General features: G+C 40.0%; 1 protein-coding gene across 5 annotated transcripts in view; it reads left to right on the plus strand.

Moving 5' to 3' along the window:
* SGCE (sarcoglycan epsilon) overlaps positions 1 to 15347 on the plus strand; it is a 72868-nt gene that overhangs the window by 10439 nt on the left and 47082 nt on the right. For 2 of the 5 annotated variants that reach the window (XM_084785779.1, XM_084785780.1), the window contains exon 2: positions 6306 to 6413. The exons of the other annotated variants lie outside the window; for them this stretch is intronic. In XM_084785779.1, coding sequence (XP_084641905.1) covers positions 6306 to 6413 — 108 coding nt within the window. The remainder of the gene's footprint in view (positions 1 to 6305; positions 6414 to 15347) is intronic. 5 annotated transcript variants of the gene reach the window in all.

The raw sequence follows: 15347 nt of genomic DNA on the forward strand, positions 1-15347 counted from the left end.
GCTGCTTCTAATGCAGGGAATCCCACAATGTATTTCCCCCCTCAGAATCAAAAAAGTCTTGCAGTTGATAATCTAGAAACAGTAAGGGTATCTGAGATGAGGATGTACCGCTTACACGCTGCACTCCTTTGAACACTGTTTTGAGGTAGGGTTGCTGAGTAGCTAATGGTGACTTTGCAGTCAGCCACAAAACGGGTTCAAAATCCAATCCCGCCACTTAGGAAGCATGTGACTAGTGGCAACTTGCGTCATTTCCTGAGACTTCTTGTCCTTATTGTGCAACGGAGCTAATACTACCTATTTCACATTGTTGATGTAAGGATTAAGTTAGTTAATATGTTAATATGTGTAAACACCTTAGCTCGGTATCTAGCTAGCATCGCACTAAAAACATGGGTGCAAATGCGTTAATCTTTGTACAAAGGGAGGGAAAGACAACAGAAACAGTGTAAGAAGCACTTTGGGAAGTAGTAGGGAACAAAGTCGCATAAGGAAAGGGAGGGAAGAGGGCCTTGCAAGATGGCTCAGTGGGTGAGGGTGCCTGTTGCCAGATAGGAAAGCCAGCAGTCCGGGGTTAATCCCTGGAACCCAAGTACAGGTGAAAAGACAGTACTGACTGCACAGGGCTTTCTGTTGATCTCCAGACGTACACTATGGCCTGTGCACCCACCCACCCACATGGATCACACATGCTCACATACATCACGCACGCACGCACGCACACACACACACACACACACACACACACACACACACACACACACGACGCTAATAAATTAAATTTTTACAAAAGGGTCCTGAAGGCAGTTGGAGAAGGGAGGAGCCCTCAGAGACATGAGCTGTCCAGTCAACTTCAGCAAAGTCCTCTTAGAATAGACTTAATAGAATAGAAGCAGGGAGCAGGGAGAAGCTTGATAGGGCTTGATAGTTCACTCGTAAGGTAGGTGTGCTAATCAGATTAAATTTCATTTGGCATAGCCTGCTGTTTACTTGGACAGTGATGTCTGAGCACGTTATTATTTATTATTTCTGTCCCTTGTCATTCTGATTAGCTCATCAGCAATCAGTCACTATTCATAGCTCTTCAATTGCTCAGATTAAACAGCAACCCCACCCCACCCCCACCCCTACCCCCACCCCAACCCCCACCCCCTCACACCAGTCTGCATATTAACCCAGGTTGGGGAAAGAGCTGTAATCTCTGTTCAGAGACCCGGCTTGCCCCAGCCAGATGAAAACTTGTTACGCTGCCGCAAGCCGCCAAATGAATCAGAAAGTCTTAAGACCAACTTTAAGTATTGTATGGTTTCCAAGGAACCTGAGTGCGTGCCAGCCACCTTCCGAGTCATTCAGCTTTGACTGTTTGGGAGGGGAAGCGGGGAAGCGCGGAAGCCTTGGCTGTGTTGTGGACACTGCTAGCCCAGCAAATTGTGTGAACAGTTTCTGATTTACACCGCGGAACCTCGGCATTCACGGCTCTCTTTGCCTTTAGTTAGAGCAAAGCAGCCTTGTAGGTGTAATTGTGACAAATGATCAGGAACCGCTTCCTTTAACGATTTCTGAAGATGATGTGTCACCTTTGGAGCTTGTCCAATAACCGGTCTCTACAACTTGACATTATTTTACACATTAGATTTAATCTTGAAAAGTTGTGTACAGGAAAGATATTTTTTTAAAAACCGAGTCTTGGTTTTTTTTTTTTAAAGAAATATTTTTTTCTCACAGAGGGAAAAATGCATTTGTTTTCTTCTAATGAAAATAAAGCGACCAAGCATTAGCTCCCCCCTTCCACAGTGAGTAATCTCGACTTGTCAGTTTACAGATTATAGTGATTTTTTTTTTACACAAGAAATTAGTTAAGTGCTTCTTTGATGTTGAGCATAAAATTAAAAACAAATAATTATTTCCATATTATCAAGTTTTCTCTTTAAGGTGTATGCGGGACTTGAATATCTAAGCAACCACGTTCTCTGTGGCCTTCTGTCTCGCCTTTAATAACATTGCCTCGTGAGCAGAGCCATAGTAGTCACCCTTTTCTATAGATTTGTCAGGCTTCAGTTTTCTGAGGTCAGTCAGATCATATACAAATTAATATGAACTTCAGAAAATGAGTATGCCTGAACCAGGGAAGTAACGCCATGGTAACGGTGCTTTCCTGTGAAGTCTGGTGGCCCGAGCAATATCCCCGGAGCCCGTGTAAAGATGGAAGGAAAGGAATGACTGTATAAAGTTATCCTGTGACCTCTGTATGGTTAACACGGCATGCTTAGTCCCGTGTACTTATCGCACACGTGCATGTGCGCGCACGCGCACACACACACACGCTATACAAATAAACAATTTAAAAGAAATACCTGGTTTCCTCTTAAATTAAAAAAAGAAAGAATGTGCTGAAGGCACTGCCACCTGTAAGATAAAGAGCAAACAGGAAGTGTATACAACTCTTTTATTCTGCCTGAATCCTTGATGATTGGGACACTAATGAGATTTTTTTCCCCCTCTAAAATCCTATGAAAGGCAACTAGGCTATTTCTATAGAGAACCCAGAAAGTCTAAAAATCGTATTTAGTTTACCAGCCAAGGACATAAAGTGACTGCAAAGCTTAGGTTAGTCGACTTCTGAAAACAACAGTGCAAGAGCAGAACCTCACAGACTTGACACTGTGCAATTGAGCCTTTTGAAGCCCTCATCAAGTGTATAAACTCTGAACAGTAATTCTAATGAACATAGTGTGAGGACTGGTGCACTACAATGGAGGGAGAAATCCGGCCAGTGCTCTCTGGTCTCCCAACCAGTGCTTGCTTTGTGATGACTCACCCGCCCAGTTAACAGAGAAGTGAGGAGCTCCAGGGCGTCTGCCTGCTGGATTTACTACCTGGTGCTTTAAGATTAAGCCCCAGTAATCTTCAAACAGGTTGATAGATTCACTCGGGTTTGTAAGGATTGAGCGAGAGAATACGTGAAAGCTTTCCACTCAGGATCTGCCAGTAACGTAAATGCTGCTGGAAATTAGAGCCGAGCAGAATTTGTCATCTGCCTCCCGAGTCTGTAGGGTGGGTTTCTCTACCGCCCAGCAGTGACTCTTGTTCTGACTGTTACGATAGATTAGTTGGAAGTTATAAGGGCAGAGTTTCCAGTGCTGGGTCTCTCTTGGTGTATACAAACAATTCGGACTACCAGCTCATATTTTTTCACATATGGCAGTCTTCGAGGCAATATAATTGTTTCTGAGAATCACATGATGTAGTCGTGTAGCCCAGCTACTCAGACTTTCTTTTATACACTCATGGATATGTGTTGTGCTTCTGTTTGTCATACACTTTGTGGGTGCACATTGGACATTTATTCTGAAGATGCTACGTAGGTGTATAAGCAGCCACGTTGTCTTTAGAACCAATGATGACTAGGCTCCCAAAGGGAGTGCTGGGCCATCACACCTTAGCGTTTTTTGATTTTGTTTAAAATGTAAGTTATTGGTAATGCCTACCGTATATTTGTTGTAGTTTTAGAAACCTGTAATTTCAGCTGTAGAACAACTCAACTAGTTGTTAGGAAAGTCACTCATAAGATTGGCCATTTAGTAGGTAGAGCTGGTGCACTTAAGTTTACAGAGTGAGACTTTTGGTTGGTTGCTTTGTTTTGGTGACCTAGGTTTTTGTGGGTTTTATTTGTTTGTTTTGATACAGGGAGCTTGTCCTTTATCTTCTTATCCTCCACATGCAAGTACAAGCATGAAAGGCATGTACCACCCCACCCGGCTAAAACCTAGATTTTGAATTGTACTTTTTCACCTTACATGGGGAACTTGATATTTCTCATCATGTAGTTTGTTAAACATTTCATTGATATGTCTATGTAAAAAGAAAATATAGGCTGGGTGTGGTGGCGCATGCCTTTAATTCCAGCACCTGGGTAGTGGAGGCAGGCAGATCTCTGTGAGTTCGAGGACAGCCTGGTCCACAAAGTGAGTCTAGGACAGCCAAGGCTGTTACACAGAGAACCCCAGTCTTGAAAAACCAAACATTAAAAAATAAAACAAATAAAAAAGAAAGAAAGGAAAGGAAAGGAAAAGAGAAAGAAAAAAAATACATACATAATCTCCGACTTCATGATGAGCAGGCTTTTAAGATTAATTTTGTTAGGCTCTGCAGAATGTTTCTGTTTTCAGTGTCTTTACTTTCTTGCTCAGGAAGTATTTTCTTTATTTATGTTGTCTGTTTCTGGCCCCATATGCTCTGCCTTTCTTGGATTTGGGTCCCAGGGAGTATGGTCCTTCTCTTTGTCTCAGTCCTCAAAGAGTTTACGTGTGGAATGCCAGTTTGCCTCCACTAGCACGTCCCCCTGTCCCACTCTTTTTCCACCAGGCCCTCCGTCCTATGCTCACTTTGGCTTCCTCACACTGGCTGCTGCTCTCCACAGAGCCTGGGCTTGCCGCTTCTACAGCTGGAATTTGCAGTGTGCTTTCTTCTTTCACCACTTTACTAGAACTCCGTTTTCAAGGAGTCACTAATAAGTTTCCTACTTTTGAAAGCTAGTTCTCTTTTATAAAGCTTTCATCCTCTGGCCATTTTGTAGCAAGTGTGGATATGGATCGCAACCTCTTCTTTGCCATCTCTCTTCCCTGGAGTATGTGGTATTTCAGACTCTGTTGTCCAACCTGTGACTGCCTTTTCTTTGTAGAATCGTTCTCAGATTTTGCTAGTACATATGTATATTAACTCATTCTACGTTTACTAGCCTTGCTCTTTTGTGTGTCCTCTTTTACTTCTTTTTCAGATTTTAAATATATGTGTATGCATGAACTCTTGGGCTTATATATATGTACCATCTATATTGCAAGTACCTGGCAAGACCAGAAGGCATCAGATTCCTTAGGGTTCATTATCTACATGGGTTCAGTGCTAAGAACCAAACCACTTTTTTTTGTTGTTGTTTGGTTGGGTTTTTTTTTGTTTTTTTTTTTGTTTTTTTTTTTGGTTTTTCGAGACTCAGTTTCTCTCTGTGTAACAGCTCTAGCTGTCCTGGGACTCTCTCTTTAGACCAGGCTGGCCTCGAACTCACAGAGATCCTCCTGCCTCTGCCTCCCAAGTGCCAAACCACTTCTTAAGAGCAACAAGTGCTCTTAACCACTGAGTCGCCTCTTCAGCCCTGTGTGTGTGTGTGTGTGTGTGTGTGTGTGTGTGTGTGTGTGTGTTAGCTCTTTCTCCGGCTTAGGAGAAAGGACAGATGTATAGGGTAAGTCCCAGAGGATTTTGCAGCTGTGCTGAAGCCAGAGGAGAGCTTTTCCAAGATGATGAAAAGAAAGGAGAGCAGAACAGAGAGCTAGTGTTGCCAGGAAAATGAAGCCTAAATCCATGAAATCTGAAAGGTTGGGGTGGACCCTGGGAACTCAGTGGGAAGATGAGCAGTTCGGATGACGAGAAGCAGGATGAAAGTGTGTACGTGCTCCAGATCACCTCATGCCTCAGGCTTTCAGATATGTTCCCAGGGGATATGATGTCTTCAAAGAGCTGCAGTGAGTCTTCAGCTTTTGTTATTAGCTCTTTAAGAGAGATGGCTTCAAATCTGCACCTGCAGCCTCTTTACGTAACCCTTTCTTCTTAGGTGGGTTCACCTGGATGGACATTTGGGACCCTAGATAGCATATATCTCAAACTTGATTCTCATCTTTCTTTTGAAGTTAGCCATTCTTCTGGGCTTACTGGCCAAAGGGCCAGTATCCTTCTAGATCAAACACCTTCAAAGCCATCTTTGGTTTCTCCTTTATCTATGTGCCCTAAGATTTGAAAAGCATTATCTCCTTTGTGTCTTGCAGCTGGCGCTTCTCTGTCTTTCTTTTAGCTTTGAGGTGGGTATTGCGATAGACTGCCTGGTACCTTTTGAACCCTACAGAATCCTGGTCATTGGTGCCACTTTAAGGTTTCCAAACTCAGCCCTGAGTTGATGTAATGAAAAATTCCCAACCAAAGATGATCATCTCCCCTCCCGTGTTGCTGTCGCTCTCGTGCTTTTGGCCGTTCTGTGGACATCATTGATGTCAATTCATAATCAATATTTCTGTAGAGAAGTTAACATTCAATCCTCGCAGATTGTGAGCTCCTTGTGGGGCAGGGCCTGTGTCTCGCTTACTCCTATAGACTCCCCCCTGTTGGGGAGTAGCAAACGTAATAAACATTTGCTAGTTGGAATTCAGCTGCTAGTGTGAGCAGATGTACTCTGAGCCAAGTTAACAGTATCTGTGATGGTAGTTTTTAATTTGACATTAATTTCATTTCTTTGTGTGCATTTGTTTTATTCTGAAAAGCTTTTTTATTAAGCTGTGCTGATGGCATAAATGGAACAGTTAACAGGAAGACCAAACAAGCCAACAGTTTTATTATCAGCAGGAAAATGGCTGCTGGAAAGAAGGATGGTGAGTTTAGGCTGTCAATATAAATCTCCACTTGGGAGTCAGTGTTGCTTCTAGTGTTCCTTCTGCTGTGTTTTAGTCCTGTGTGTTTAATAAGTCAATCTGAAAAAGTAAAATTTTGTTTCTCTAATGTTCTAAAAGCTTTTGATCTTCTTGTGTTCTTAATCCATTATTTTTGTTTTTTTTAAACTAAAAATCACTCTTGTTTTTAACCTATGCCCTTATCTAGTCTCTTTTGTGCCACTTATAGAACTTGTCCAAGTATGCTCATTATAACAATTTCTTTAAAATATTGGAAAACATTAAGAAATATGATTAACAACATCATTTTTAAACAACCTTAATATAAATTTAGAAAAATTTATATTAAATACTTTGTCTGATTTTGGGTGATTTGATTGTAAACCAAATTGATGTTTTGCTATTAAATAATTACTTGGTACTTATTTTCTATTAGAAAGATGGCTTCACCCTACAATGATGGGTTCATCCTTCAATATTTTTCTATCTATAGATGTGTCCATTAGCAGCGTTACATGGCTCCTGAAGCAGTGCATTTATTTAGGGAGAAAGTCTGCCTTACTATTAACCTTGTTTAAAATATCAGTTACTATTATTGTAAGCTCTCACTTAATATTTTTGTTTATTAGCTCTAAGATATTTCTCCTTTCCCAAATATTGGCTGTATGTGGTTATGGAGATTAACCAAATTGTTGCCAGGTTTCTATAATTTTGGGGCCACAATAATGTCTGCATATTGATGCTAGGGTTAAAATATTTTGAAAAGAACAATGTCACATCATAAAATGCCCTTACTGTGAGATAAAAAACTTCAGAGTAAAGAATTTCTTTCCTTCAGGCACGTTTGAAGATGAGGTCACCAACTATCTTATAACTGGTACCAAACTATTTAGCAGATGGAGTCTTTGTCCTCCACATCTGTTTCCCAGTAGGGCAAAGTTTCCCAGTATTGCTTCTGTCTTTGAGAGAACCATCTGTGTATTTAAAGGAATTTCATTGCTCATGTTAAGTGGAGATAACAATTTTATGACAGTAGCTTCCCATGACAAGATGCCAGGTGTTTATTTTAAAGGGCAGCAGACGTCATCTAGAGCCACTCTGGGGTCACACGTCATCTTTAGTTATCGCCACTGTATTCTTCCACAGGTCCTTTAAAGGGCTCACTCTGATAACATTTATGGTTTTGTTTGTTTCATATAGCCACTCTTCCTGCTTCTTCCTAGCTATGGGAATGATTTGTTTATCCTTTGTTGCTCTGGTCAGCATTGTCCCCTCCATTCTATCCCACCCAAAGGAATGGCGCCTTCTTTGGCTACTCATGCCTGAATGGATTTCCCAAAGATTCTTTGTTTGGACTTCCCAGAATTTTGCACTAATTTATAGTTATTCTTTCCTTCTTTATGCTCCTGCTCATTTTAAACTAATTCTTAGCACTTCTATCTTTTCTAGAATATTCCTCTGGTCCCTGTTTGATTTGACAAAAAAAAAACAAAACAACAACAACAAAAAAAACACTGTTGCCTAGCTAGCTCTTAGATGAAGCCTAGTCACTAAGCTGGAGCTGTTCTGAATCAAGTGCATTGAAAGACAGACAGACAGACAGACAGAACAACAGACAGACAACATCCACCAGAATCTCTAAGGGGTAACCACCTCTTTCTTTTTTGAATGTCATGATTCCAATCGTACCTCAAACTAGTGTTCAGTATGTAAATTGACATATACTATCTCTTGAAATAGAAATGAAAGCACTTCTCAAATTTATCTATGAGATCAGTTTGGGGTGTGATGCTCTTGTTTCCTCATCCTTTAGAGTCTTCTTTCTTCCTGGTTTCCTCATCCCATTTAAGTTCTAGCATTCTTCTGAGTGACTGGAATAACTTGTAGAGAGAGGTGTACGTTTTATTAACCATATGAAGAAAATTGGTCATCACTTTAAAACGTACAACAAGTACTAGTAGCTTGTGTAGCAAGGATGTTTTAAATGCTGTCTCAGATTTCACATCTCTGCTCTTCCTTCACCACGAATTCCAGTCACCGCTTGGTAATTTCAAGAGAGCACAAAGTATTATAAGAACATTTATGGAGTAAAATTAATGTAATGGCTATTTCTGATGCAGCTTTTAAAATATCTTAGTCCTTAGCTTAAACAGTGGAATAGCACTTCTCTAAATAAAATTCGGAGGAATTTGATTGACTTATGCCAACATATTTTAAATTAGTCTTTGATGTATATTAAGTGAGTATAAAAGTCATTAAAAAATCCTCAAATATGGTTTATCCTCTTTTATCTCAGAGTCAGAGTAGAGAATTAAAACTGTGATGTGTATCCTTAGGATAATTCACCTAAAATTTACAGTTTCATATTTATATACTTAAAATTAACTTTTCTTTTTATTTCATCACACATTAATTATAGAAAGTACATTGTGTATTCATCTAATAAGCTTTGATCATATTCTTGTGTTCACTATCTCTTGCTATCCTTTTATACGAGACCATTCCCCCCTTAGGAAAGCCACATTCTAAAATGTGTCAGGCTTAGATTTACTGGTTGACAGACATTGTGGAGGTTTTTTATTCCTAAGGAATTAAGAGAAAAAGTCAAAATGATTGTGCCTAGTTTCCCTAATTCTTTTCAACCAAAAAATTGAACCTTAAATGAATATTCATGAGACTAAAACAATGTGTACATTAGGCAGATTGATCTTCAACTTAAAGGAGGCTCCTTTATTGACAAGCAAAGAAATGAGTGTTGGGGATGGAAAGACAGTGCAGTGGTTAAGAACACTTGCTGCTTCTGCAGAGTAATTTGGTTTGGTTCCCAGCAACCTCATAGGTGGCTCACAACCAGCTGAAATTGCAGTCCCAGAGTACATACATACAGTAAGGCAGTCACATATACAAACAAGAGAGAGAAAGGGAGAGAGAGAGAGAGGAGAGAGAGAGAGAGAGAGAGAGAGAGAGAGAGAGAGATATGGAAATAGAAGAATGTTCCTGATGCTCTCGTTTCTTCCATGCCGTAGAAGAACAGGAAGTGCCCCTAAACTGAAAATATTCCTTTGCCTCTGGTAGGTGGTGAAGTCAGAAGAATCTCAAAATTTTCAAGAAGCCAAGGAACCATGTACAAAAAATGTGAGGCTCTCCTCCTGAGTTCTAGCTATGAGGCTGAGCTGCCTTCTCTTCTAACCAGCCAGCAGGCTTCTTCCTACTTGAGTTTGTTAAGGTTGTGCTTGTAAACTCACGTCTTCTAGTTCTGTAGGGTAATTAAGGTAACTCTCCAAAACGAGAAGCCTGGATTGTCTGATAGGTGCTGGTTCTTTATAAGTCACAGAGAAATCCTTGAGAAAGTTAAGGGGTTATGCAGCTCCTTACAGCCATCTTACTGTAGCAGAATTATTAACTAGCAGATGCGTTAACTTGTCTTTTGTGTTGTTATATTGATGAGCTCTGTGGCTGTACTGGGTTCAGTTTTGTTATCTATACAGTAAAATGCTTTCCCCCAGGAAAAGCAAATGTATACCAGTCCTGGCCTGAGTAGGAGGCTAAGGGCATGTCGAGGTCAGAACTTAGTGCTTTGGCCTGCCATTTAATAAAGATATTTGCATGCCTGGACAACATGACACCTAAAATCCTTTTCAATTTTTGGCGTTCTGAGTCCAGTGTTCAATTGATCACCCACTAACAACAGTTTGCACCTTTTTCCTATCGAAATGTAAGACACACAGACACGCAAACAAACGTACAAAGGGGAAAATATATTTGATTAGATAATAGTTAAGATAATTCCAATTTATAAAATTTAAAAGAAGTAACAAGTTAGGAGGAAAAAAATTCATGAAGAAACTCTTCTGCCTTTTTTGTAGAAAAAGATCCAAGCCTTGGTTTCTGCCTCACATGAGCAGAAGGGTCTGCGTTTCTTATCAAAGGAGGAAATCTAGTGCTGTCTTTAGGATGAATCTCACCGCTTAGGCATGGGCTATCTGTGACTGCAAGAAAAACAATAGCTGCCTACCTCCGGATGAACAGCCTGCTGGCCTTTGATACCCTAAGGTGAAGGGCTGACAGCAGAGAAACGTTTTCAATTGAAAGTCAACATTTCTAAGGCTGGATTGATCACACCTAGCATAAATCTGAATGAGAAGAGAAAACATTGAAAACATGTTGTGTACCTGGTTGGGTCTTACGGTGTCTTAAATTATTTTTTCTACAGTAACTACCTGGTTTAATAATTACATTTCAATTTGAATGTGGTAATCCCTTGTTAAAAATAAATTAGGAAGGAATTTTTACATTGATTCAGCTCTGGAAACCTCGAGATGAGTTCTCTTGATTCAGAGAGCCAACAGGATTCATCTTGCAGTCTGTTCCAATACACTGGGTGGCGGCTCCTTGCAGTGCTGTGCACGCCGGGGCTCTGGGTCTCAGAGAGATGGGTAAGCCCATTAAGGCTGTAATATAGAGGGGGAAATGAAGCCTTAGTTCTCTCGTTAGTACATAAATTGTTTGATTTTCTGGATACTCATGCCTGATTGGTTAGGTCAAATTTTGTTTTTTAAAGTTGCATTAAGACAGGTGCCCGATCAGTACACTCTTTATAGCTTGAGAATCTTGAAAAATCATCTTCATAATTTTTATCTAATTTCTTACAGGTAATACTTTCCTTAAGATAGTATGTGAATAGTTGGAAATACATATACTGTCTTATTTAAATAGCCTGTCTTTGAGGTACCTTTGTGATACTTAGCAATGAGTGAGTAATGTGACATCTTAAAATTGGATGTGAACAGCCCATTAATAAAAACTGAGATGCTTTAAAAAATGAACTTTTAATTTCTCCGATGAAAACTAGTCACTGAAGCACCTTGGCATTTTTTTTTAGGTTGGTTATATTACTCCTGCTACGAGTAATATTTAATCTAGAAATCTCTGCTTAAATTATACAGTCTGTTTCCCACATAGCAAACAGGAAGTTATTTCACATCACACCTTAGGTTCATTTTGATATGATGGCTGGTGTTTACATAACATCTGGACTGAATTAAGACTTTCAATTGTCCACGTATTTATTTTTGAATGTATTAGAATGTATTAGCATAGAGTTTATACTGTTTTTACCTCAAGGAATGACACCATGCCAAGGGTAGTAAGAGAGTTTTTTTTTCATCGGCATACTGCATCAAGTAAGTACGAGGAAATGCACCCTAAAGGGTGCTGCAGACGTGGGCTTCTGGTTTTTCCCGGCCAGCAGAGCACTGCGTACACTGAAAAACAGCACGTATCCTCTTTTCTTTTAGCACGCAGCCCTACCTCATTTGCTCATCTGGTTTTTAAACCTGCAGTGGCTTAATAACGGCCAACTTGAAAGGCTACGGGAGCTACTACAGAAACCATACTGATAGCAAACGAGCAGTGACAGCTGAGAACTTGTCTAAGAGGGCAGGGAGGGGAGAAGAAAACAAAATCTATAAAACACACAACCTTAAAATGCATTAGCCTCCTGGGACCCACTCGTGTGATTTGTAAATGACAGGCAGCCAAGCAGTCCATACTGCCCCCTGTATAATAGAGCCGTATGTGGTAACTGATGTGCGAAATGGTGATCTTATGTTATGAAAGTGGATCAACCACTGCTACCTTAGGAACATCAGCCTTCTGTGTGCTCCATCCTGTGGGTTTCCTGGTAAACTGAGATTTTTTTTTACCCCTTTCTTGAAAAACCTCAAAAATGAGAAACTAACCATAGAAATAGATCTTTGAAAGCCATCAATTTATTGATAAGGCACCTATGAAACAGACATGCACGCAATTAGTACCTTGCGAAGGCTGCTTGGGCGTGCTTATTGACAATAATTCATGACTTTCCTTTCAAAGATTGCAAAGACAGACAGCTTTAAGATTAAATGTAGCTGGAACTTTCCGGCTTTATGCTCAATGTCTGTTTTATCTTTATAGCCATGTCCTTGTCCTTAGTGACGCAGGGAAAGGTCCGGCGATTGTTCTCTGGACTCTTTGTAAAGATGGGATGGCATGTGTGTCTGTTTACATTTCAGTAATAATAGCCACAGCCATTGTGAAGACCTGTTAGAGGTTCTTCGGCAACGTAATGCTTTCAGACTTCTGTGTTTGTGAAGTTATCCCTGTTTGCTTTTGTTCTGAAGGCTATTGTGAACAAGCACACTGATGCACACATGCTTATCTTTTCCTTCACTCACAGAGAATGTTTCTAATGGATTCTTAGCACAGGAAGACGGGCACAAGTTAGCTAACGTGAGCCCCGCTTTATTGCTATTGCTGTCAAGATCTATTCTTTGATTCTTGGCTCTCTACTGTCAAATAATATGGAGTTGATGAAATGCCCTGACCTTTCTATATATACCCTGTGACTAAAACATGCACTGTTTTAAAACATGCAATACCTCTGTGACTAGCACTTTGGCTGTATGGTAATGAAAAACATAGGAGTTTATGGAGGTAAAATATTGAAATCATTATTTTCTAGCACTGTTTTCCTTTTGGCTCTTCTCTATTCAGACAGGAGATTTTTTTTCCCAAAAAACATTTTATTGCTTATGGCAATGCATTTTCAGAAAATTTCATCTCTACAACCATAGTTCTCTTTCCTATTTGAAAGTGTTGGTTTTGCTTCACCATGGGTTAAACTTTTGCTTTAATTGTTTTGCCCACTAATGTTGCTAGATTTGTGGGGATTTAGCCACACACCGGTTCTCAGTTTCATTTGTATCCAGTGGCATGTTTGCCGAGGTAATGGATCTGCGGCTGTACAAGATTACAGAACCATGTGCGCCACAGAGAAGCCAGGTCCTGTGACCTCGGCTTGACTAGCACAGTGCTGTACACGTGTATATTGTGAAGATGATCAGAACAGAGTTCTGTGGCTTCTTTCGGTGTTTACATTTCATTTTTTTAGACTTGTTATTTGAAAAAAGCCAGTATCGAGTTTGCAGTTTGTATGTGCCATCTGTGCACCTGTGACTGCAGCGTGTGTTAATTCAGGTAGCAGTCTCTATGGGTAGTTTGTTTAGACCCTGTGAGCATTATTGACATAGCTCATGTTCGGAAGGACAACAACCCAGGCCTTCCAATCTTCTATGCCATTTGGTTTTTGAAAAGAAGCATAGGTGTAACTACCGCTCAAATAGCCACTCTTGAAGGGCTATTTGTTTTGCAAATAACAAAGGGACAGGGACAGAGCCTTCTCTAAAAATGTTGTGTGGGTGCCCATAATTTAAACCCATCATACAGAAAGGAAGTATTATTTTCACAAACAAAACATAGTGGCTTAGTCATTTTCCATTTCTGGATGATGATGAATGTGTCATACATCTGTATCATGTTTTTCTCTAGTGAATGGCATACTATACTTAAAGGGAAGCAGGCTTTACTGTGGAGTTGCCAAGGTAACTGACCAGCAAGGATGCAGTTCAGCAGATTGCAGAACGGCAATTGAGTACACATGAATAAAGAAGTGTGCATGTCATCTTAAAGCCCGAGAGGGCCACAGAGGAGTATGGATTAACTGTGTACACTGAAGAGATGGTTTTTGTTTGTTTGGTTTGTTTTGTGAGAGCAGAATCCGAGGTGTTCTATACTAGTCATGGTGGGGTGATATGGATGATGGATACCCTCTAATGGGCTCATGTTATGCTCTGTGGGGGCTATATAGAAAATGGAATTATTTCAGTGTTATTTAGCATGAGAAACATTTCTTTTTGTTTCACAAGCTGACATATATCATTTTGCTGTAGCAAACACTAAAAGAGGCTATTACTTTATGATGGAAATGGAGGATAGTAATCTACAGAATACTATACCTTAAATTAAGTGCCATATATATTTAGCTCCCTAGCATGAGACCAGTGTCTGTCTCTGCATTGCTTTGTATTAGAATGTATTCAGTCATTTCACCGGCATCAATAAACCTATTAAAATATGCTCAACACTCCTCAAGGTATTAAAAAATGACAAGGAAAATAAAACTCAGAATTGCACTGCATAGTGTTTTTCATCTCTAGAAAGATTAATAAGTCAGATAAGTTCAGAAGAGATATGTTTAGATTATACTAACCATTCCTGTACTTCAGCTATAAGGCTGCGATCTGAAATTCTCACATCTTCAATATAGAGAAAAATTAACCTCTCAGGGGGAGTTTGAAACTCTGTACAATTTGATTCTTTACTTCTCAGTTTTGTTTTTCTCTGACATGAACCCAAGGATTGTGCATTGTTGTCTTGCTTCATTCCTTTAAAGGGTCCACACAGTACCCCAGTGTTGCATCTTGCACATTTTCATTGCTGACTACCCAAATGCCCTGTCTGTGGGTTATAAACACTTACTATTAAGAAAAACATTAAGTCTATTAATTTTCCATATCTTTCCAACAGTCAGCCCATCCTTCAAGGTATTGCCAGAGCAGCTAAAACTCTGGGCTAATACCTAGTTAAGAAGATGTTGGTCTCCCGAACTGGATGGTGACCTTGTAGGAGGGTCTCTTTGGTCCTCGCACTTCCGATACCATCTGATATTTTGAGCACATTGTGATATTGAGCTGAGTCCAAAACATTCAGATTATCATCCTTTTCTTGCTGACACTTTTTCCTCTAATGCAGGGATTGTTATTTGGAATGTGGTCATCATCCCTCTAGGTGAGCAAATAGTCCTTGGGCAGAAGCTGCTAATAAGAACACCAAGGGAAGGCATGACATATTTCAGTGCCACACACATCAGTGTCTCTCTGCAAAACCTGTTAAGCTATCGTGCAGCTTCTGTTTATTTGTTATTTACCTATCTATTTATTTCTTTGATTTCATAGCCTTTTTGTTGTTGTTGTTGTGGTGGTGGTGGTGGTGGTGGTTACTTTGCTTGTTTTCAGACAGGATCTTGTTGTTGTTGTT

The sequence above is a fragment of the Acomys minous genome, assembly GCF_964271855.1.
Source record: "Acomys minous genome assembly, chromosome: 6".
NCBI classification, from domain to species: domain Eukaryota; kingdom Metazoa; phylum Chordata; class Mammalia; order Rodentia; family Muridae; genus Acomys; species Acomys minous.